This window comes from Typopeltis vanoorti, chromosome 19 (genome assembly GCF_054136105.1).
Source record: "Typopeltis vanoorti isolate ZY-2024b chromosome 19, IOZ_Tvanoo_1.0, whole genome shotgun sequence".
NCBI lineage: Eukaryota > Metazoa > Arthropoda > Arachnida > Uropygi > Thelyphonidae > Typopeltis > Typopeltis vanoorti.
In genome coordinates this window covers 8,303,599-8,329,917 of record NC_143567.1, presented here as the reverse complement: position 1 = coordinate 8,329,917, position 26,319 = coordinate 8,303,599, and the positions used below count along the sequence as shown (strand labels likewise).

At 37.3% G+C, this 26,319-nt stretch overlaps 1 protein-coding gene across 4 annotated transcripts in view; it reads left to right on the top strand.

Moving 5' to 3' along the window:
- The window catches only part of LOC150095838 (uncharacterized), a 404,380-nt gene that overhangs the window by 120,846 nt on the left and 257,215 nt on the right, over window positions 1-26,319 (top strand). For 3 of the 4 annotated variants that reach the window (XM_090408977.1, XM_090408978.1, XM_090408979.1), the window contains exon 4: window positions 4,695-4,800. The exons of the other annotated variant lie outside the window; for it this stretch is intronic. In XM_090408977.1, the coding sequence (XP_090265103.1) occupies window positions 4,695-4,800 (106 nt within the window). The remainder of the gene's footprint in view (window positions 1-4,694; window positions 4,801-26,319) is intronic. 4 annotated transcript variants of the gene reach the window in all.

Below are 26,319 nucleotides of genomic sequence, written 5' to 3'. Positions count from 1 at the left end.
CCTTGACAATACACCTTGAAACCCACAGAACAAGTTTCTTTTCCTCCTCCTCCTTCTTCCCTGCTACTGCTGTATTGTGGAACAGTCTCCCCCCCCGATGTGTGTTTTCTAAGGAATACAATATACAGACATTTTAAATCAAATGTAAACAAGTTTGTCCTTTCCCAACCCACTACCCATACGTGGTACTAACGTAATATAGGTTGATTAACCAACCTCTCTTATATGGGCTCAACATAAAAAATCATCATCCCACAGTCTCTTGCCTCCTCCAGTTCTTCCAACAGAGTATGCAGCCTCCCATCAATGTATCCCAAACTTCAAGACATTACATATAGTTGCATTAAACTGACACACTATTAATTGCCCTTCTGTCCAATTTATTCAATACCTTCCTGAAGACTTACCACATCAGCACTATTACTAATAATCCTTCCTAGCTTCCCATCATCTGCAAACAACTGACTATCTCCCTGCAATATATTGACAATGTTATTGATATAAAGGTTAAACATTGCAGGTCTCAGTAATTCTCTCAACCAGAGGGAAAGGGATGACTTTCAGTTACAATCAAGTCTTCTGATGCCAGGGCCAAATCTGAAGCTCTTGAGTCTCTTGTTTGTTTTACTACATGTGGTAAAAGGCATTTGTCCTTCAATTTCTAAGGCATTTGTCCCTCAAGAATTCCAGAAATTTCATTTCCTTACTATTAAATGCTGTTTCCTCTTCCCAATTTATACTGCTGTAGTTAAAATTTTTTATAACCATCACTCATTTTGCACTAGCCAAAATCAACTGCTAAACATTTACTGCTCCTCAAACTCTATTTTCCCTGGTCTGTAGCTTCATCCCAATAAATATCCTATCCTGCTTACTGCTGCCTCACACCATACACTCTCAAAACCATTAGCATTATTCCTCAAAATCCTTCACTCTGAGAAGACACAACTCATAGCTTATCATAAGCAAATACTCTACTACCATGTTTGCTCTTGCTGTCCTGCTGAAAAGTACTGCATTCTTCTATTTTTAAAATTTCTTTCAGTATATTTTCTTCCATCAGCCATGTTTCACTGATTCTCAATAATCTTTGGTCCGACTGAGGCTATCATTGCCATTAAGTCATCTCCTTTATTCCTGATATTTCTGGCATTTGTATCAAGAAATATCAATGAATTGTCAGTATTTCTATACCTATTATTATTCACTTTGACTCCATTTGACTCTGCATAACACCATATGTTCTTCAATATCTTGAGTGTCTACCCCCACAAGAGGATCCATGGCTTCCATCCATTCTGACAACTCTAGTCTCCCTGCACTAATACTCTCACCCGCCCCGAGAACAACATTCACTCCAGATGCTTATATCCTTCTTCATTCAAATGCAGTCCATACAGCTCTCTTTTATCCTCAAATTCACTCAAAGCATCCACATAATCCAAGTCTCTCTTTTGACACATTCTCGCTATCATGTCATTCATTATTGATGCTGTTCTCTTCATCACTGCATTATTATATCTGGGCCAAACACTGTCTTCCCTCTCACACTCTTCTGCCGTACAACCTGAAGCATAGACCAATTTTCTTGCTATTCGATTCACACCATCTCTCAGGTCATTTGTAGCCACCATCACATTGACCCTTTCACCTTGCTTAATTGCCATAGTCACACTTTCCATTGTTCCTCCAGGCAAGCACTCCTTTTAGCATTCTCTTTTGCATTCCACAAATCATTGAATCTACATACATCACATACCTCAATGCTCTAGTCATTTCTTGATGAATGGAGCATCTTTGCACTTCCACCTACCTACCTTCCTGTCATCTTTCTATCCTTAGCTCCTGCCTCTTCTTTCTCTCTCTCGCTCTCTCCTTGCATCCCCCACTTACCCACTAGTCCCACTTAATTCAGATTTTGCAATCATTGGTAAACAATATATCTGCTTAAATTATTCTAATCAAGAATTACATTGTCATACAGTGAAATAGTTCTTTCTCGTGCAGCAAGCAAAAAGAAGAAAGACCATGGAAGGATAACTTTAGCAGGTGCTGATGGTAGGATGCCGACATAAGCAAATGAAATAGTTGAATTACTTGAGTAACTACTTGGCAAGGTTCTGTCATTGCTGTGACAGATATGATAGGAATAATAGATGTTAATGAATCGGATGTACTTAGGATATTGCAGAATCTCAGTGTAAATATGGCCATGGGATTAGATGGGATATTATCTCACATTTCACAAGAATGCAAAAGAACTGGCATTGTCTTTAACTAGTCTGAGCTCTGGTAAAGTCCCAAGGAATTATTTTGCAATAGCAAATTATAGACAAGCAATATCTCCGAAATGGTGGTAAAAATATTGGAAAAATTCGTCAGAGACAGAATTCAGGAATGGGTGGATGAGAGTATGATACTCTTTGGGAAGGCAGCATGGCTCATAACATTGAGAAGGATCAGTCATGTCTTATTAATTACTGACTTTTTTTTTTTATAATAGTGACTGCTAAGTTGGATAAAGGGAATAGCTGCATGATGATATGGCTGGATACCACATGGAACTCTGTTTAGTGTATTGGGACAAGTGGAGATGGATATGAAATTGATGATTTGAATGGCTGGCAGATAGATAACAAAAAGTAGTATATGGAGGAGCAGAATCCAGGAGAAAGCAGGTGACCAGCAGTATACTACAGGGCTCTGTGTTATGACCATTACTGTTTAATTTGTACATAAATGATACAGGAAATGATTTGAAGGGAAATTAGTTGTTTGCTGATGATGCAAAATTGAGTAGAGTAATAATTAATCTTAATGTAGAAAGCTTATGGGATGATTTAAATAGGCTGACACTGTTGGCAAAAGATAAAGGAATGTTAGTTTAACTTGGAAAAGTGTAAAGGTTTGCATTTTGGAATAAAAAGATTACAGGTATGTATGACAATGAAATTGTATTCCTGTAAATAGATGAAGTGAGCGATTTGGTTGGGGGGGAGGTAATATATAGAGAGTTGAAGTTCAGAGGGCATATTGCTAAGTGTTGCCATATTAGCTGATAGGATTACTTGGTTATTGGAGAAACACTATCAAGCAAAGATAATTAATTTATCATTCCTGTTTATGAACTTTGCAAATGTGGTCATACTAAAGCATTTGTATGACCACATCTAGATTACTGTGTTCAGTTACTACCTTTCTTGGGGATGAGAGAGTAGTGGAGAGGATTCAGAGGCGAGTGACTTAGATGGTGAGTGGTCTGTAGGTTTGAGGGTTGCAAAAGTTGGTTGATAGGCAGAGAAAGAAGGGATATGGTAGAAAAATTTAAGGTGCTTAAATTGTTTTATAAAATCGAGAAAATATTTCAGCAGAATGATAGGTTATCCCTGGAAATTGAGTAAGAGTGTGGTTATTAGGGGTGTAAGGACTAGATTTTTTGCTTGGAGAGCAGTGAATAAGTGGAATTGGTTGCTAGCGTCTGTTGTGAGTACTTTGTCAATGAGTTCAAGGATCTCCAATGACTCTTTAAACTCCATGGAGGTGCTGGTTTAATACCCTTGGTTTTATAATAATATCTTGTGTGCAAACTTTTGTTTGCACACAAGATATTATTATCACAACCAAGCTTCATGTATATAGTCTGTTGACTTCACATCAGTTGCCTTGGTATCCCATAATGCACTACCCAGATCAGTTTCAACCTTTATTGAGGTCTCAGTGGATGCCAGACCTATGGGGATGCATACTATATTTTACTTTTCTATCCAAACAAACAAACAAAAAAATCTTCTACACTGTCTCTGATCCAGTCCAGAGTATTTCAATAATATAGTGATACATCATTTTGCTGCCTTTATGTGGAAAATATAATTTCTGCATTGATTTTGCCTTGCCATCTCCACAGTTTGTCTAGCTCCCACAATGAGACATTGACAAAGGTCAGTACTGGTTTGGATAGTGACCCTTCCCACTATACAGAGCAATATACATATCAAAAAAGGTATGCTTCTAAAGAGATTTAAGTCATTAAGAACACAGTTAAAAAAATATATATATATTTCAATATTCCACTTAACAGTAACTGAGGCATTGTCAAGGAAAAATATTACATGCAAGACACAGTAATTTGAATAAGAACATCAAGCAAGTATTGAATCTCTTTATTTGCATGTCTAACCAACATATAAGTTTAAACAAACACATTTGAAAGAAATTGTAGTGTGCTGTGGGATACTGGGGCAACTGATGTGAAGTGAACAGGCTCCATATACAAGTACCTATTTCATATGTAAACTTTTGTTTGCTTACACTTGGATAAAGGATTTAAACTAGAATATCATTTCTTTTCTAGTGTAATTTACTTTTTACTAATCGAAAAATCTTTCCACATGAAATCAACATAAAAGTTAACCTCAAGCCTTCACAGTAAGTTGTAGGGGCACATTAGGTGACCTTGATATGGTGAGATTATATCATCATTAATAGGCTAGGAATGGGATAAGGATAATAAAGAATTTTAAAAAATGGCAACACTTAAATTAACAATATAATTAAAAAAAACTATTATTCCTTTAATTAGAGGTCAGGCCTTCCATGCCACTTCTGAAGCTGCTACTATTGATGTATATGTTTTATAACAGCACAGAGAAATTTAACACAATCAAAATGTTAATTTAAAATAAATTTCATTACAGAAAAATCTTAATGGTCACAAAAACATCATTGGTTATATTGACTCTAGTGTAAGCCTTGTTAGAAATGGAGTCTTTGAAGTCTTAATACTAATGCAGTATTGCAAAGGTAAGCATATTTTATAAATATAAGAAAAACGTTTTCAAAAATAAGCAGCCTGAATTTTGTATTTCATAATTTTTAAATAGCATAATTTTAATCTCTATTGAAAGCTTATTTTAATAAGTGCAATGAGGATATTATTAATCTGCATTAACTTACCTGAATATCATGGTCATATGTTTCACTAAAGGTCAATAACTATTCAAGCTATTGACCTTTAGTTAAAAGAGGAATAGCTGTCGAGCTAAACTCAACATTTATCAAATGACTTGACAGTTTAGTCAAGTCATTTGATAAATAGAAGAAAAGGAATAGAAGAAATCTCTCTCTCTCTGCTTTAGTTTCCAAGTTTGAGTGTTTTATTAAGAAAGCTGGTAGCTCAGCTGTTAAAGGCAGATCATAGATAGGTGCTTACTTTTAAGACATCTCTACTAAACCTGATTAAACAAGATATCCAGAGCAGCTACTTTAGTTTCTCAGAATTTCTAAAGGTCATCCTACTCCGCAGTCTTATAATGTCAAACAGCAGGAGTCTATGTTGTGGTGTGAATATTGATAAGAAATCAACATTTAAGTTGTGATCTGAATTGCTTTAAGAAGCACAGGATTTCCAGCATTCTGAAAAACATCTTTGATAAGGAAGAGATCAAGAATAATTGGAAAGTGGATAATCTGATAGTCATGTGAACATTTTATATAATGATAGCAAATGTCAGTGCTTCCTTAGCTCATTCGGTTTTGACGATGCTCTTTGGTTGGAATGACCAGAATTCGAATCCCATCTTGGATCTGAAAAACCTTCATCATGGCTTTTAATTTGAAGGTGAGTTAGTTGGTCTCATACAAATGTGGTAGGGTTTTTTCTCCAAAAACATGGGATTTTCATCTCACAATCAGGCAACCTAGCCAGGAAAACACAGGTATTTACATACACATATACTTATGAGCATAAGGTTAACCTTATCCTAGAATGTGGTTATGAAATTTAAAGCTACTTTGTAAGTTGTGGGTGTTTAAAGGTCTGATGAAACTCCAAAAGAATGATAATGATGCTGATAGCAAATCAGAAGAAGCCTTCATAACTTAGACATGAACGAGGCATCCATTCCTGATGTTATCTCACCTATTGTGTTAAAAAAAAAAAAAAAAATCTATTTTTCGCCTTATAAGATGCACCGTTATATTGGGTGCATCACATTGTTCATGTTGAATTTTTTTGGGGAAAAAAATTCTTCACAGTATAAGACACATGATTATGCATCAAATTTTTCATGTAAATATTATTTTTTATTAAAAATTTTAATATATGTATCATCTGTTTATTAATATATGTATCATCCGATAAAAAGAAATAATTATTCTTCTTAAAAAAATCTAACATATAATATATATATATATATATATATATATATATATATATATATATATATATATATATATATATAATAATATAAACAAAATAATTATTTAAATTAAGGGGATATTAAATCCCACATTGTTTTAAAACCGAATAAGAAACTCAAAGATTGGAATCAGAGAGTTTCTTGCCGAATATAGTATAGTAAACTATAAAGTATCGGCGATCACTAAGCGTCCGCTAAATGCAAGTGGCCCAGCATGTAGTGCAATACCAGAAATCTCGCAGCAAAGTCAGTAAAGTTCTGATCACTATTCTTAGGTATTTACCATAATGTAAAAACACATTTCCTAGGAAATGTATGCTGTTATTACATTATGGTGGTGAGGTCACTACCCAGACCGGTTTCAGCCTTTTTTGAGGCTTCATCAGTGAGTAGCTAGACCGAGTTAATACCAAAGTGTATAGCGAAAAGAACTTTATACTCTGCTATACGAGTTTCCGAACAGGTGCAACCATTAAGTTACTTAAATATAAAGAGCTAATAAGCTTCATTTCGGCAACAAAAACATTATTTAAATTAAGGGGATATTAAATCCCACATTGTTTTAAAACCGAATAAGAAACTCAAAGATTGGAATCAGAGAGTTTCTTGCCGAATATAGTATAGTAAACTATAAAGTATCGGCGATCACTAAGCGTCCGCTAAATGCAAGTGGCCCAGCACGTAGTGCAATACCGGAAATCTCACAGCAAAGTCAGTAAAGTTCTGATCACTATTCTTAATTTAAATAAACAAAATAATTTTTATCAATTCCATTAATCTTCTTTTCAAATCTTTCTTCATCTTCACTCTCGAAAATTTTCTTCATCAGAAACCGAGTCATCGCTGTCTTGAAATAATAAGTCATCCTCCGTACTGTCAAGAGAATTATTAATGCCACACTTTTGAAAAGATTGTGTAATTTCGGGTTTCACTTCATTCCATGAACTCTTTATCCATTTGCACACCTGCGAAATTGTGGCCTTCCTTCTTCTACCTGTAGATGCTTCCTCAGAATTTGGAGATTGCATCTATTTGACCCATTTTTCCTTCATAAATCCTTTAAATGGTTTGTTTATTAATACATCTAAAGGTTGAAGCACGGAGGTGAGTCCTCCTGGGATTACAACTATTTTTGTGATCATTTTATGATGTTCATTCTTAACAGCTTCAGTTTTATGGCATCTAAACTGATCTCATACTAACAAAGTGGATTTCTGACATAAACTGCCAGGACTTCCACACCACATCTTTATCATAACTTTATCCCTTCCTCATCAATCCATCCTTTTGGATGAATATGAATGTAAACTCCTTTGGGAAGTTTTTCTTTCGGCATTGTTTTTCTTTTAAAAATTAAAAAAAGGTGGCAAATTTGTTCCATCTGCACAGCATGACAAAACAACAGATTATGATTCCAATAACTAACACACAAAAAATGCTAAAAGGATTACTCAAAAAAGTAACTTTATAGCTTTTAGACTTAACCAAATTAAAAAAAAAAACATTCAATGTAATTCTCACATGTCTGATAGATAAATTACCCCAAATCCCTAAAACCAAACCCTCTGTGGTTAAGTGAATGCTACTGATTTTCTCTCTTTCAAATTATCCAAATCACTACTTGCATCCCCCGTCCCAACCTTGCCATAACCTTGAATACATTAAAAGCCCTCATCAAAAATTCTAACCTCATATATAATTACTTTGAACATTAGAGCAGTAAGGGAGAGACCCCCCCATTATCTGTGGGGGGATACATTCCAAGACACCCTGCAGATGCCTGAAACCACAGATAGTACCAAACTCTCTCTATATATATATATATATATACTATATTTTTTCCTTATACATACATACCTATGATAAAGTTTAATTTATAAATTAGACACAGTAAGAGATTAACAACAATAACTAATAATAAAATAGAACAATTATAACAGCATACTGTAATAAAAGTTATCTGAATGTGAATGGAATCTTAGCAACCTCAGCATAAGTTTTTTTTTATTATTATTATTTATTTATTTATTATCTTATGAAATTGAGAACTTTCACCCTTTTCACTTTAAAGGAAGCACTTTATGGCTTTTCTTTGGCATATCCGAATTTCCAGCATCACTACTCTTGCACTTTGGGACTATTATCAAGTAAAATAAGGGTTGCTCGAATGCAAGCACTGCGATATCGTACAGTCTATCTGATAACCGAGAACTACTCAGAACAGCGCACAATTTAAAACTTATGAATTGTCTATTACTAAAAAAAAAAGAGCCATATAGCTTCATTTTGGCAATGTAATTATAAATTGTTTATTTCTGGAATTTTCTATTTAATATTTTTGGACCGGGGTTGACCGTGGATAGTGAACTCGCAGATGATTGGGCTGACTGTGGTACTTCTCTCTTCACAAATATTGCCCTTAAAGACATTCTCACTAATGCAAAATGTCTTTTTTGTATCATATTCTTTGCAATTTTGCTTCTTTCTGGCTGGAAAAACAAATAGTTAATTGTTGAATTAACTCTGGCAAGGTTCCAATGGAGTAGAAAGAGGCAGGATGGTTTTATTACATAATGAAGGGGCCAAGACAAAAGTAACAAATTATAGATAGAATTCAGGAATGAGTGGAAAGAAATATGATACTCTAGGCAGACAGCATGGCTTTATGAAAAGTAGAGCCTGCCTTAGTAATTTACTCACATTTTATAATAGTGAGCTGGATAACAGAAATAATGGCTACATCACAATACTGATGATTTTGAAGCATTTGACAGAATAGCAAATGGAAAATTATTACAGAAGTCAGAGAAAATATGGGAATGGATATAAGGTTGATGTCATCGATGGAAAGGGTAACTGACTGATAGACAAAAGAGAGTGGACTACTAAAGGGCTGTCTATGTGCAATATATACCTTTCATAGTAAATTCATTCCAACTTTTCAGTCAGTTACCCTTTCCATTTTACTGTTTCCACAAATGGAGTTATGGTGCAGGTGGAAAGGACTGAAAATGCATGCCTTCCCTAGTTGGAGAAAATACTAACTAGACCTCTAAGTAAATGTCTGTCATCGCTCAGTGAAATACCATCACCTTGTTTACTAGAGGCCTGAAGTGGCTTGCATCTGTGTTTGGTCACTAGAGCAAGAGGTCTGATTTCTGATTCCCCCCCCCCCTTGTCTCCTCACATGTAGTGTGACTGTCCCACTGACATACCAATTACACTGTAAGGGGACACAGACCCTCCCTGCTTGTACAGTAGTTAAAACGGTTCTGCAGGCTGGCTGCTAGTTAGTGCATAGGACTGAACCAGTTAGAAATGAATCCAAAGGCTGCCATATCAGCTAGCAACAAATCTTGTTGCCACTTACTTTGCAAGTTTATGACTGGAGGGAGACCAAGTACAGTAGTTATGGGGGGAGGGAACTGTCAAGGCCACAAGTAGACAGGAGACTCGGATCTTCTTAGTGGGCAGTACATTTTGTTGGTCTTTTACTTCTCATTGAATGCCCCTATTCTTTATTATCTCTTCCTTTTAATATACAATGGATTACATTGTATTTAAAAGAAAAAAACACAATTTCATTGCAGGAAAAAATTTCTCCCACTAAAAAACTATTTTAAAAAAAATCATAAAAAATGATAATCCAACCAAAAAAAAACAATAAAAACTTCACATTAATTCTCACCAAAAAAAAAAAAAAAATTTCTTTGTCCACTTCACTAACATTTGTGGTCTAAACAGTAACATAAACAATGTGCACCACCACCACCACCTACAGTCATCCAAACCAGAATTACTATTTCTAACAGAACCCCAGCTGGCAACATCAACTGTCTAGACCAGTGATGGCGAACCTTTTTACCCAGGTGTGTCAAACATCTTTTTTTTTTTTAAATATTGATGTTGTTGATGTGCCACTTGCATACATGTATTATAAATTTAACTACATAATCATAGATGGTGACTTATACATATCATATTAGGCTATTTATTTAATAGGACATTGATATAAAATCTATGAATTCATATTATACAATTAATTTAATAAACTGAAATTACAAACTTACATTACATTTAATGACTTTTCTGTTGCTGAGTGCTGGTAGAAAATTGCTTTATAGAAGAGCTATAGCGTGTACATTTTAATGCTACACAGGCAGCACTCAAATCATTGCTCAATCTATTTTTCCCTTTCAATTTGATATTATTTAAGGCAGAAAATAGAGTTTCACAAGAGTATGTAGAAGAGAAAATTGTTAGAAGAGCTTTAGCAAAGATTTTAAGAGCATGAAAGTTTTCGGGAAGGCTATTCCACATGCTTAGAATTTCACAATCTAAATTTTTACGTGCGGTATCATGCAGACATTCCCACTCAAGTTCTTCTAATTCATTTCTAAGAGCAATAAACTTTCCTTTCCAGATAGGATTACACTGGAAGTCGGCTAGTTGCATTTCTAGATCATTTAAATCCAACTACTCAAAGCCATCTAATTTAAGATCCATGAATTCTGTTTCATCAGGATACTTTATGAATTGGATTGTTCGTTCCAATATTCGAAATTGCTCAAATCTAGAAGAAAACTGCTCAGTTACTGACTTTACAACTTCGATAGATTGGTTGATATGTTGTTCAAGATTTTTGGGGCTAGTTTCATTAAAAAAAATTTTCACTCTTGGGAAATACTTAAAATTGTTACTTTTTAAATCACGTTGAAATATTTTGAGTTTATTCTCAAAGCCAAAACCTGCCTTCGCCTTAACTGAGAGCGATCTTACACGATTTATTGCAGCTTTTTCATCAGAATACCAATATTTTTCAACATCCAAGGTGTGTCACCTGAAACCCTCAAGTGTGTCAGTGCTGACACATGTGTCATAGGTTCGCCATCACTGGTCTAGACTATACATTATACAGTTCTTTCTGTCACAAGGGCAGCACTTGTGCATTTGTCAGAAATTACATCTCATGTCAGAGATCGCAAGGTTTTGCCAATCTGTCAACACAAGCTCAAAATTTCCTTACCAAACCAACCTGTCACTTTCATTTGCTGTCTCTATTGCTTCCCAAACTCTGATAATAACTCAGACCTCTTCAACTCTCTTCCTCTCTCTCTTTCTGCAATGCTCTATTTTTTGCAGTAAAATTATCCTAATAGTGAGGTTGTCCTTCTTAGGGATGTCAATGTCTACAACTCAAATTGGCTTTCCTTCTCCAATTTCACCGACTAAGCAGGTAGGGCTACTGAGGTATTTGCCATTAGCAGCAACTTATCGCAGACCATCAATCTCCCTACCAGAATACCTGACAAACCTCTCTAATCTGTCAACACATTTGATATCTTCTTAACAAGCTCCTTCCAAATATAATGTGTGGATTCATGACTTATTTTTCACGGTATTAACAACACCACACACACACACACACTTTTATCACAAAGATATTTTATAAAATCTTTATCATAGTAATTAATGTAAAATAAATTAATCCATTCCACATGAAAAATTTTCACCTATTATAATTAAAATAAAATAAAAATAAGAATATAACATGAACTTACCTTTACTGAAGATATATGGGGAGGAGGAGGGAGGAAATTATTGTTTTGAAGGTGAGTCACACGCCATAAAAATGTTGGGTAACTTCCCCTCAGGTGTCACTGCTATTTTCTGTCTTTTTTGTGTGTGGAATAGATGACGATTCTTTAGCTTTGATTACAAACTTATCTAAAGTCGTCTGGGTTTGTCTTGTTCTTAAAATTTTTCTAAAATGTGCAATGAGATTATTATTAAACATGTTAACACTGTTATTTAACCATAGATACATCAGGATGCCACTTTCTACAGCGGTTTGGATTTTTTCCCAATGGAAGCACACTTCTTTAATTTCAGCAGCGGAAATGGTTCCCATATGGGTCCCTCCTCTCCTCTGAAAAAGGTTCCTGAACAACTTCTTCCTGCTGATCTTTTTGCAGTTCTTTCAGCTCCTCAGTGGTAAGCTCTCTTTGATGATCTTCCACTAACTCCTACATCAGCATTGTCCACTTCTAATCCCATGGATCTGCCCAGACACACAATTTCATTAACCACAGATTCTGCTAGCTTTGCAGGAAAACCTTCAAAATCTGTGCCTGTCACACACTCAGGCCACAATTTTTTCCATAGTTTTCATAGAGTTCATAGTTTTCAAAAAAAACTTCTCCCCATACTTCATTTATAAGCCTCAAACAATGCTAAATGTTAAAGTGCTTTTTTCAAAAATCCTTGACGGTCAGTTGTGTGTCAGATGTCACTTCGAAGCACCTTTGAAACAAAGCCTTTGTATAAAGTTTTTTGAAATTGGAAATGACCTCCTGATCCATGGGTTGGATAAGAGGAATGGTATTAGGAGGTAGAAATTTGACTTTTATAAAGTTGTGCTCACCCAAATCATTCCAAGCCTGGGGGGATGAGCAGGAGCATTGTCCAGCACAAGAAGGTAGATTGTTCTTTTCTAGGTAGTTTTTTTACACTGGGGGAAAACACCATTGATCCACTCTATAAAAAACTACTTTGTTACCTAAGACTTACTGTTAGATCTCCACATCACATCTAGTTTACTTTTTATTACATTGTTTGATTTAAACATTGGGATTGTCTGAGTGAAACACTAACAAAGGTTTAATTTTATAGTCACCACTAGCATTACCACACAACAAGAGAGTTAAACAAGAACAGTTTCTCTTCTTGTGTGATATAAGTTTGCTTAGGCATCTTTTTCCAGAAAAGTCCTGTCTTGTCACAATTAAATACTTGCTGAGAAATAAATCCCTCCGTCCCTACGTAAGTTTTAAATTCATCCACAAATTAATTAGCAGCCTCTTTGTCAGCACTGGCAGCCTCTCCATGCCTTACTATGCTACTAATCCCAGTTCTCTTTTTAAAATGCTCAAACCATCCCCTAGCTTTAAAATCGTTACTGTCAGCACTAGATCCCAGGGTTGAACGCTTAAGGTCATTATGTAGTTGCTTAGCTTTTTCGCAAATCATGCTGTCACCTGCCATTTGTTTATCGTTAATTCACACTGACAAATGTTTCTCCATTTCCTCAACAGCCTGAGATCTTTTAGGATATAAATTTTGGAAATTATGGACTTTACAACCGTGTTATAAATAACTATTTTTAATTTCCCGACATTTCAACCTTCATATCAAGGTCATCATCTGGAATATATACAAGGACAAGCTGAGTTACTTTTCACACAGTAAGCTAAAGAAACAATGATTTGATCACCGGTTATTCTACTGGCATGACCTCTAGTAAAAAAAAAAAAGTTGCAGATAAAATAAAAAATTAATTAAATATTTAGAAACTACATCAAAGCTAAATTCTATTTAAGATAACATAGGAGAAACATTCTTTCATATTGATAGTTTTCGTACAGTAACAATGATGTCCTATTTTTTAACACGACAGTTGTTATATTAGATTTAAGATTCTGTATTATCTACAGTCCTGTTTATAGTTAGCTTTAGGAAGAAAGGTTCCAATGGTAGAATATGTGTCTTCCATATGCTTGGGATTTTTAGACCACCATTATTGTTCAGATTGGGGTGGCTGATAAGAATCTCACAGGCTTCCTTAAATTTGCGTTCATGGCATGTTTTGGTGTGATGTAAACAACTGGTGCTTTTCCAGTCAATTCTATGTAAAGTTTTCAGGGCATGATCAGAAAGGCCAGCTTCACCATAGTTATTATATTTAATGTGTCGTTTATGTTCCTTTGGTCTGATAGGAATTGTGCATCCTGTTTCCCCTGTATAGTAGATTACAGGTGCAATGAATACGGTATACTCCAGGGTGGGCCAGCGGAGGGAGTAGGTCTTTGGATGAGTTGAGTAAGTTTTTTAATCTTGCAGGAGGTTTACAGGTGGCTTTGAGGTTGTATTTCTGTAGTATTCTGTTTATTTTATCTGATATCCCTTTAATGTAAGGAATGGTTATAGTTTAATTGTAGTCTGGTTTATCTTTGTTTTTTATTGAGGTCTTGTAGAGAATTTTGTTAATGGTGTTTTGGCTGTAACCATTTTTTTTAATAAAAAAAATTAATAAAAAAGAATAATAAATGATAATTATAAATAAAAAAAATGGTTACAGCCAAAACACCATTAACAAAATTCACTACAAGACCTCAATAAAAAACAAAGATAAACCAGACTACAATAAAACTATAACCATTCCTTACATTAAAGGGGCATCAGATAAAATAAACAGAATTCTACAGAAATATAACCTCAAAGCCACCTTTATGATCTTTAGAAAGTTGAAAAATACAAGTTCCATTTTTCCATGTAGCTATATGTTCTTTCTTGAGTTTAGTAGTTGGTCTGGGTGCTCTCTTTTTCTGTTTATTTTCATAACTGCACTTTTTAGGAGCCAAATTAACTAATTATTAAATAAACACCTCAACACAACAACAAAAAAACAACTTTGAATTAGAGAGTAAATTTATAAAAATTACGATACACACTAAAGCATGGATTCACAGCACTTGAATAGAATCACTTGCACTGACATGAACCAATCAACAACTGCAGAGATAATGCCGGCTCACGTGCGCATCGGTGCATTCATAAAACAAACAACGTTTGCCAATCGGTACAATTATTTTTCAGTGGAAAAGTTCGTAAAACGATTTGTTCGTAATTGGAGGTATTCATATAAGGAGGTTTTACTATATAGGGATGCCAAATAAAATGCTCTCCATGACTTCTATTCCTCCTTCCGTTGTCTGACTACTGCTTTGATTCTCTCAATTCAAATACCTGCTCACACAAATAACAAAGCTTTCTCACAAGAATGAAGGCCTTCATCTCTCAATCCACCCAAAATCCTCAACATTACCCAAGCCTTGATTCTTGAAAAAATGCCAGTGCAGTACAAGAAAAATAATTCAGCATACCCCAAGTGGCTCAAGAGTAAAACTCCAGATGCTCACTCTGCCTATATTGCAGCTTGCAATAGTTGTAAAAGAACCTTCAAGAAATCCAAAGCAGACTTCGAAAGAGCCAAATGCTACAAACTTACCTCTTGTGCATATGGCAGTTGTGCCTTCTCGTCCAATGCCAAAGCCACTGGGCTCAACTTTTGCCCACCCAAGCTTCCTTTGCTCTTACATTCAGACACCATAGCCACCTCATCCGAACACAAGGCTTACTTACTGGCATCACTGTTCAAATTCCTACACTGATGACCAGGGCAAAGCAACTCCCACCTTAAAAAGAACCACTCATTCCATGTCTTCCACCAGAAAGAAATCTGAAGAATTCTTAAACCTGAACACAAGTCATCTGGTACTGATGGTGTCCTGCTTATTGTGTTAAAAACTTGAATTCCAAACTGAGACCTACCTCACTTCTGTCCTCTCTAAAACTATGGTCATCAGCAGCCAACTTCTGCACCACCAGGATCCCCACCAACTAATCATTCACCAACAATACAGATTCCACCACTCACAAACCACAGCTGAGATAGCATTCACCATCCACCTCTGGACTCGAGCCATGAAAAAATTCAGAGAAATTAAAAGTCACTTTTGACATCTCAAAAACATCTGATCAGGTTTGGCACAGGAACCTACTTAGCAAACTGCCATTCTATAGTCTGCCTTCTGCAACTGGACTGCCAACTTTCTCACTGGTCACTCACTGTGAGTCATGATGGATAGTTTCCTCTTGTCAAATTGCATCATCAATGCTGTGGTGTACCTTTAGGGTTCTGTACTCTCACCCATTCTTTTCCTCCTGTGTATAAATGACTTGCTCTCACAGACAAATCCAATTCATAGCTTCACAGATGACAGTACACTGCATTCTTCCTTTTCATTTGAGAAACCTTGTAGTGCCCGGTTGGTGCCCAGTTGTTAGAACCCTCAAAAACTACCTTGACAAATGTCCTGAACTCTGATCTCCTAGTTATATCTCAATGAGTCAAGGATAATCTTGTAAACTTCAATGTCATCAACATTCATTCCTCGCAAGAAAGAGCTTACATCCCTTCCCCTAACATTCAATAGTAACCTGCTATCCAAACACTATCAGATTTCTCTTCTTGGACTGGGCTACACCTCCAACCTTTTTAGCACAAACACATCTCAACCACAGCTTCTGCAGCCAACAAAAAACAGGTTTACTCTTTCACTCAAAGCACCATTTCACACCTTTACAGCTGCTAATGCTATACAAATCCCAAATCTGACCAACCATTGAATACTGCTCCCATATATGGGGTGGTGCACCAAAATCCTCTCTAAGATTGCTCAGTGCTGTCCAAAAGAGGGCAGTCTGGTTAATTAATGATCCTTCTCTCATGGATTCACTTCAATCCCTCTCCCACAGATATTCAGATTCTGCCTTATATCTGTTCTACAGACACTTTCACAGACAATGTTCTGCTGAACTGGTCATTATGATTCCTCGACTTTCCTCCAAAATCAAGAGTTTCTGCTAACCAACACCCAGCTTGAAACTTGCTGAACCAACTTGGAAGGCAGATTGCAGAAGGCTGCTCCATGGAACAGCGTTTCCCAATCTGCCTTCCATAAAGATTACAACCTTCATCAATTCAAAAATAAAATGTGAACAGATTCCTCCTTTCTTCTGCCCACACATGGAACTGTTATGCTATAGGTTTTGCAACCTTTTGTGTGGGGATCAGATATATAAAAAAAAAAAAAAATCCTGGATAATAAACATGACTAGTGGAATGCCTCATGGATGTTTGTGATGTTTTGTGAAAATACTAGTAGTGGTGGTGGGCAGTAGATGATGATGGTAGTTGGTGGATTGAGTGGTGGAGACAGAGTTGTAGAGTAGATGCCCTCCCTCGATGAGTAGTTGGATTCTTGGAGATGTCACGTAATAATAATAATAATAATTATTATTATTATTCATTTCAAGAACATGATTAGATTTAATTTTATCCAAGATGGCTCTCACTTGCAGGTTTTTGGAAATGTTTCATGACCCCAAACTATCTTATTTTGATTATATTAATTTGCTCACTATGGCCTTTGTTTCTTCACTTCATACGCAAAAGATTGTGGATGTAGCTATGGAGTAAGCAGAGTTGTCGGTACGGTTGAGGGCTTGAATGGTAATGGCATGACAGTGGGCTAATATGGCAGTGAATTAACAATGTTGAGTGGTAAGATAGGGTGCATAGATGCTGAGTTAGCAACAATGAGCAGTAAGACAGTGGATGTGCAAGGATAGTGAAAATGCAATTGCCATTAATGGCAGTGAGAACATAATTGAAGAGATGAAAGCAGAGTTGGTAAAAATGAGGCAACAGATGAAACATGAGGAATGAACTGAGGAGAATTTCAGATTTCCATAAGAATGTGAAGAAGAATAGGATGCAAGATTTGAAAGAAATATCAAATGATTTGAGAGTAGCAGTGTATGTGGATTTGATGATAAAAGGTGTGGTGAGTGAAAGTTGCACAAGGTTTGTTTTCCAGGTGGTAGAATGAGCAGGGTGATTGAAGTATTGGATAAGAGGAGTACACAGGCAAGAGTTGATAGTGGTTGTTGGCACAATTATTTGACTGGTAATAAGGAGAATATAGGGATGCCAGAAGAACGTTAAGGAAAGTGAAAGATAACAGTATGGTAGATTAATTAGTCAGCATGCTGCCAAGGTATGATAATAATGAGTTGAGAAGGTGAGTAAAGATTATGAATGGTATGCTAGTAGGGTTGTGTGAGAAGAAAGGAGTTTGTGAATGTGTGAGATGAATTGCAGTGACATCTTCCTCTAGTTAGTGAAAGGGACCACGATGTGATCACTTGGATGGTTGTCAGCCATGTCCGAACTTTTGTGAGAAAGGGTTATATGTGGAACTATAAGGACCTCTGTAGCTCAATCAGTATAGATTTCTGATCCTTTGGTCGGAAAGACACGGATCCAATTCCCATCCATGACATGAGGAACCTTTATCTGGTCTTTTTCGACTAAAGGCGAGTTAGCTGGTCTCATATGGAGGTAGAGGGGTTTTTTCACTCAGAAACTCTGTTTTTTTGTCCTTCAGAACAGGCAAACTGGCCCCATGAACACACACACGGATTTACATCCATGAATGCTTACAACAATATGTAGAAGAGATAGGTCCTTACCACATGTCAATATGCACATAGTTAACCATGTAACATCATGGTAGTCAACCTCTTAGAGAGGAGATGGCACATGAATGGGATAAGGTGGGTGATTATGACAGACACAGTAGGCTGCTTGCAGCGATATCATGGAATGAGGAATTGGATGAGAAGGAAATCGATGCTGCCCAGGAATTATCAGTCAGAGGCAATGACTGAGCCTATTCCAAAGATCAGGAGATTAAATAAGGTAGGTGTAAAATGGATGACTGAAGAGCTGAAACATGCAGTCTGGAAGAAAAAGTCACTGTGGAGGCAGCACAAAATGAGTAGCGATAAACAGTTACATCACGAGTCAAAGAGCAAGCAAGGAATGTGACTCACTTGGTATGGGTATCAAAATGCAGTATGAGCAGCAGTTAGCAAATGAGACTAAAAGAAATCCTAAGGAGGATATTTTTTGTGGCATGCAAAAGAAAGAATGATTATGGGAGGATGGTGTTGGTCAGTGATAATGCAAGAATGAAAAACACTGAGAAGGATATAGTAGAGGTGTTAAATGAGCAGTTCATTAAAGTATTCCATCCTTGTGATTGTAACATAATGCAGAACTTGTGAGCAGTGGTAATTGAAGAGGAACCATTGATGGTGTGAGTGACCAGGAGATATGAGGAATTGAGTAAACATGATGTTAACAAGGCCATTGGACTTGATAGTATATCACAATGCAGTGGTGCACCCAGAGGGGGAGCCAAGATGGGCCCTGGACCCCCAAAGAAAAAGGAAAAAACACTACAAAATTTTCCAAAAAATCTTTTCGTAATTAATAAAATTAATTTTTTTTATTTATGTTGTGTCGTGTCTTCTATTTCTATACTACTTATGAATTAGCCATCATTGTAGATGCTCAGTCATAGGTTGTATGCAATGCATAGTGTGTATTCTCAAATCGTCTCATGAACTCTGCCCCCCCCCCCCCCAAGATTAAATCCTGAGAGCACTACTGTCACTATGTTTCTTGAGGGAATGTTCCAGGGAGTTAACAATTTTAACTTGCCATTTAACATGAGTCTTAGATTAGCCCAAGTTCCAAAGTAGTGAAAAGAGGGCAAAATTGTTTTGCTTCATAATGGGAGTGATAAAACTAAAGCTTTGAAGTATAGGCCAACCTGCAGTGTTGGAGAAGCTAGTGAGGACAAGGATTCATAACAGGATTGACAGCAGCAGAATTCTCTTTAATGGGCAGCATGGGTTTGCAAAAGGAAGATTGTGTTTTAGTAATCTGCTTAGTTATTATAACAAAGTGAAGAATACATTGTACAAGGGGGGATGCATATACAGTAGTGTATTTAAATTTTGTAAAAGAGGCTTTCAGTAGATTGCCATATAGTAGGCTGGTATTTAAAATGGAAAGGATGGAGTTGGATAGTAGATTAGTGCATTGGATTGGAGATTGGCTGTCTGATAGGTATCAGCAGGTTGTGTGTGTGTGTGTGGGAGAGTGATATCTCAGAAGAGGAAAGTCACTAGTGTCCCCAGAGGTCTGTTTTGGGGCCATTTTTGTTTAATTTGTATGTAAATTACATTGGAAGGGCCTATACAGTTCTTTGCAGATGATGCAAAGTTGGGGAGAGTTATGAGAAGTAGAACAGATGTAGCCTTGCAATGGGACATGTCTTGAATGGGTGAGTGTGCATGGTGGGGATGTCAGTTTGGTGTATCAAAGTGTAAGTTTTTAAAATTGGGGAAGCAGAATATAGAATTGGTGGGATATCTTAGAGGAGGTGAAAGATCTGTGGGTGATGGTGGATAGGGATCTGAAATTTTGTGGACATTTGCTAAAATTAAGCAGACAACACAGCAGATTATGAGTATGATGCAGAGAACACTTACATGTAGAAGTAAGAATATTATGATTCCATTGTACAGGTCTTTGATCAGGCTGCATATGGATTACTGGTTTTCAAAAGGATAAGTTGTTGGAGAGGATTCAGAGACATTTGACTAAGTCAGTTTCTGGAATGTGGAGTATGAGGATAGATTGAGAGAATGTAAATTACACAGCCTTAGTGGATAGAAAGAAGAGGGAAAACATGATAGAGATGTATAAGTTGATAAGGGATAATTATCAGATTAGTGTGAATGTGATTTTTCATAGAATATCTGGAGAGAGAGAGAGGGGAGAACAAGAGGCCATCCCTAGAAGCTGTGTAAGGTAGGTGTGAGCAATGGGTTGAGGAGTAGATTGTTTGCATGGAGAGTGGTAGGTGATTGGAATGCGTTGCCTGAGAGTGTGGTGAGTTGCAGAGACAGTGAATGCATTTAAGTCAAGGTATGATGAGCTGTGTGTGTAAGAGTGGGACCTCCTGTGATTTGTCTCTTGACACCATGGAGGTCTGCTGATGATAATAATAGTCATACTGGTTTTTTTGGTCTTAATCTTCCATGCTGACGACAGATTAGGCCATGCATTTTATCCTATCTGCCAGCTGCAGGAAAGAGATTTCAATATCAAATTAGTACAAAGTATGATCAAATTATGATCAAGTATCATCAAAGTATGATTAAATGCATCACTTTACTTATGATAAATTAGAAAAATAAATATATAAACCACATACCAAAATCTCTAAAGCAATAAAGTTCTTACACAAAAAAAACAAAAAAAAATAACAGATATTGGAGAGATAGAAGACCATGAATGACTAGATTATTATTGTTATTATTATTCAGTTCTCCATGGAGCCAAAAGACTCATCGTGGGAGGTCCTTCCTAAGAACATAAAGTCTGTCGAGATTCATTGAGAGGAGGTCCCCCTTAAGAAATACAAAGTCTATCATACCACTCCTTAAACTCATTGACCAGTCTCGCTCTCACCACTCTATCAGTCAATGCATTCCACGGTTCAACCACCCTCCACGCAAAGAAACCACTCCTCACCCTCTTGCTCACAGTTTCCTTTCGTAAATTCCAGGGATGGCCTCTTGTCATCACTCCTTCCTGCTGTTCAACCAAGCGAAAGAACTCCCCAGTGTCAACCCTGTAATCACCTCTAAACAATTTAAAAGTCTCAATCATATCACCTCTCCTTCTTCTATCCACCAAACTCTGCAGTCCACATTCCCTCAGCCAATCCTCATAACTATCCTTGTACAGTCCTGAAACCATCTTTGTCATCCGTCTTTGTATCCTTTCCACGGTTAATTTATCCCCTTCAAATCCTGGGGACCAAATCTGAGAACAATAGTCTAAGTGTGGTCTGATCAGAGACTTATACCATGGAATGATAGCCCTTTTATCTCTGCAGGTCAGTGTCCTCATAATTGCAGTAGTCCTCTGTGTTACCTTCACCACCTTGGCAATTGTCCCCTAAATTTCAGGTTTCTATCAATCATCAACCCCAGATCTCTTGTCTCCCCTACTTCCTCCAGTATAACTCCTCCCATAGAGAATGCGGCATCCCATCGATGTTTCCCAAACCTCAAGACCTTACATTTTGCTGCATTAAACTGGCACCCCCATTCATTTGCCCATCTATCTAGCTTATTCAAATCCTCTTGCAGGGCTACCACATCTGCACTATTACTAATAATCCTTCCCAGCTTCACATCATCTACAAACAACTGAATATCCCCTTGCAATCCACTGGCAATGTCATTGATATAAAGGTTAAACAATATAGGTCCTAGTACTGAGCCCTGTGGGACCCCACTTGTAACCCTCTGCCTCCTTGAAATTGCTCCGCCATACACAACTCCCTGATACCTATCAGACAGCCAATCCTGAATGCCATTGATCAATCTGACATCCAGACCCATTTGCTGCAACTTAAATATCAGCTTATCATGTGGAACCCTGTCAAATGCCTTCGCTAAGTCTAAGAAAATTGCAGTATATGCCTTTCCCTCATCTAATGTTCTTGTAACTTTATTATAAAAGGCTAGCATATTGCTAAAACAAGAGTGCCCTTTCACAAATCCATGTTGACTCTCACAGATAACATTACCTCATCTGCCCAATGCTGTATATGGTCCCTCACTACTTTCTCCAAGATCTTAACAACTACTAATGACACACAGACTGGCCTATAATTAGGCACTTCCAGTCTGTTACCACCCTTATGCAGTGGCACTATCTTACCTTCCTTCCATTCCCTGGGCACCTTTCCCACAGACTTTCATTGAAAAGCCAGGTTAAAGGCACTGTCAGCTAGTACATTCTCTCAAAACTCGTGGTGAAATACTATCCAGTCCCAAAGCTTTACTTACATCCAGAGTACTCAGTATCTGAAACACACTCTCCTCCTGTACCTCTAAACCTCGAACCAGCCCTATCCCTCTAGCATTAAAACTGACTCCTCTAGGATGAAATACTCCAATAAAGTGTTCATTGAGCAATTCCACTATGTCCTCTGTATCAGTCACTCTATTCCCATTTTTATCCCACAATATCATTCTTCTGCAGTCATTTCTCCTCCTACTGGCCACATAGCTAAAAAATTCCCTAGGATTTTCTTTGGATCCTAGGCCCAATCTCCTCTCATATTCAGTTTCGCTTTCCTTACCACACTAGTCACTCTTCTGGCCTGTGTCTTATATTCTTCATGAATCTTCTCTTCACCTGTCTCCTTATATCTCTTCCATAGCCTCTTTTTCACATGCAATTCCTGTTTAATATTGTTTGTCATCCACTTTACTCCAAATTGTGTCCTCTTCTTCTTCACTAGTGGTATACAACTTACCATTGCTGCTAACAAATATTCTTTCACAATTTCCCACGCACTAATGATATCCCGGCCTTTCAATTCCTCCCTCCATGAAACTTCCTGAAGTTGATGTCTAAGACTATTATAATCACTTGCTTTATAATTCCACATAAGTTCCCATCTCTTTGCTACTCCTGCATGTCTATTCATTTTCCAAGTCAAAACCATATGGTCACTCTCTCTCCAACTGGTGGAAGAGATGTCATCTCAGTTATTATCAACTCTTCTGATGCTATAACCAAATCCAAAACTCTTGTACCCTCTGTTACATGTTGCCTAAGACATTTGTCCCTCAAGAATTCTAGAAATTCCATTCCCTTATTACTACATGCATCTTCCTCTCTCCAATTTATACTACTGTATTCTTCTTGCACTTGCCAAACTTAACTGTCTAAACATCTCCTGGTCCCCATCCTCTGTGCTCATGGATCTGTAGCAACACCCCACTAAATATCCTGTCTTGCCTACGTCTACCTCACACCATATGCTCTCAAAATCATTTGTCTCACTTTCTTCCAAAGCCTCCACTCTTAGAGGACATAGGTCATCACTTATCATAAGCAGTACACCACCACCACACTTTCCCCTCCTATCCTGACGAAAAATGCTATATCCAGCGACTTCTATTCCTGTTATTATATCCCCTTCTGTCAACCACGCCTCAGTGATCCCAATAACTTTTGGCCAGGCTGATGCTATCTGCCCCACCAATTCCTCTCCCTTATTCTGGATACTCTTGGCATTAGTATAAAGCATATAAATGCCATTGTTTCTATACCCAGCATTATCCCTTCTAGACTCCACTGGGCTCAGTGTTACCTGATGTCGTCTCCCTTCTCCCAAGTATCCATTCCCACAAGAGGCCACCCCTGCTATCATCCTCCCTGGAACACACTGACTCGTTCAGAACAGCAATCTCTCCAGGTGCCTATGTCCTTCCTCATTCAAATGTAAGTGGTCTCTCGCATACGATTCCTCTCTTTCCTCAAATGCACTCCAAGCATCCACATATGCCAGTCTTCTGTTGTCACACATTCTAGTTATTATGCCATTCAATATTTCTGCTCAGCTGGTCATTATTATACCTAGGCAACACGCACACTATTTTTCCTCTCTCTATCTTCTTCCATACAGCCTCAAGCAAAAATCTCTTATCTCTCGCTGCCCGACTTACTTTACCACTCAAGTCATTTGTTCCTATCTTCACAATCATCTCATCCACCCTTTCACCTCTCTCAATTGCCATAGCCACCCTTTCTATTGTTCCTCCTGGCAAACACTCCTCACGCATCCTATCTTGAACACCACGGATCATTGAGTCGCCATACATTATACCTCTTACCATTCCCTCTCTCCTATTGTTTCCATTCTCTCCTCTTCTTTCATTCCCTGTCCTCTACTGCTATTCTCTCTTCTAACATTCCCATACCTCTCTCTCCTACTATTTCCATTCCTTCCTCTTCTAGCACTCCCATACATCTCTCATTCCCTCTCTCCTACTGTTTCCATTTTCTCCACTTCTAGCACTTCCATATCCCCCCTGTCATTCTGTCTCTCCTACTGTTTCCATCCTCTCATCTTCTAGCATTCCCATACCTCTCTCTCATTCCATCTTGCCTACCGTTTCCATTCTCTCCTCTTCTAGCACTCCCATACCTCTCACTCATTCCCTCTCTTCTACTGTTTCCTTTCTCTCCTCTTCTAACGCTCCCAAAATTCTCTCTCTCCCCTACTCTGATTCGGTTTGCATTTATCTCTTCCATTCTCCTAATCTTATCTTTCATACTTCTGCTCTCATTCACAAGACATTCCACCTCATCTTTCAGCTCATCTATCTCCCTCTGCAGGTCAGTCACTCTTAATCTAAATTCACTCTCCCAAACAAAACCATCTCCTAAACTTGCACAGTCACTCACGCCTTCCACACTATCAACTATTATTTTCCCATTCATATATATATTTTTTTTTTTCATTCTCTCCTATCACACTACTTGTCTTCCTACATTCATTCCCCGTTACTGGAGCAACAAGGTCGGATATTGATATTTTGAATGCACTTATTTCCTCCCACTGCCTGTATTTTGTGCACATACGCTCTCCGCTCTCTTTCACAAGCCACATATCCAATTCCCGAGACGCATACATGCTGCAAGTACTGCATGCCACAAAGTCCCTTATGATATTGCTTATAATAGAGTTCTTAAATGGCAGAGAACTTAGCGATACGCCACGTGCGACTGCAGCTGAATCCGCCATCATTCCTTACTGCCGAGTAACGTAATCGTTAATTATTCAACTAATAAATTCCGTTAAATAAATAAGAAAAAAAGTACAAACAGTTACAAACAAAACAAAACATTTAAGTACACTAAATAAAATGAAATATAACTAAATACAGTAATGAAAACTTAGCTTCGTTTTGTCTTCCACCATCATGCATTCGATTCCGACGATAACCAAAATATATTATTTCCTTGCCAGAGTTTATAATAATAGAACAGAGTCCACAAGCAATCTTGCATTGGTGGCAAGCTTAAAATGAGGAGTCAGAATGACCAAAAAGCATGTTATCCAGTTACAGAGAGGCAGATACATTGAAGGATAGCAGTTTGTGTACCAGGCCTTGATGCAAAACACAATCAAAAGCTCTGGATATGTTTCTGTGAACCTCTTCATGGCATGCATCTGGTGGTGTAGGCCAAGAGATCTTCTATAGATCTGCATTGGCAGAATCCATACTGGTGGGTTTCTAGGCAGTGAAGACATTGACTTTTCATGACTTTTCTCCATCTGGAGAGGATTGAGGTGATGGCAATTGATCAATAGTTGAACAACAAACTATTACTTCCTTTTTTGAAATAGGGTCAGATATATTCTTGCTTCCATGCATTGGGATAAGTGCCAACTGAAGTATAGAAAATTGTAGAGATGATAAAGGAGAGGTGTTAGCTCTGGAGCACAATGCTCGAATACAATTGCCAAGGTGCTCACCAGAACCAGAAGAATTTCTAATGTCCAAATTGTTGAGTATGCTTCTGATGTCTTTTGGCTGAAAAACTACAGGAGATAATAAGAAACATAGTTTATGGTATGATAGGAGGTGATTTGCCTTGGTCATCTGTGTATGAATTGGAAAGAATGATGCCAGGTCAGCTTTATCTTCAGGTGTTATTAAATTGGTATTCATCTGGAGAAGCTCTTTCATCTGATGGCCTTTGCAA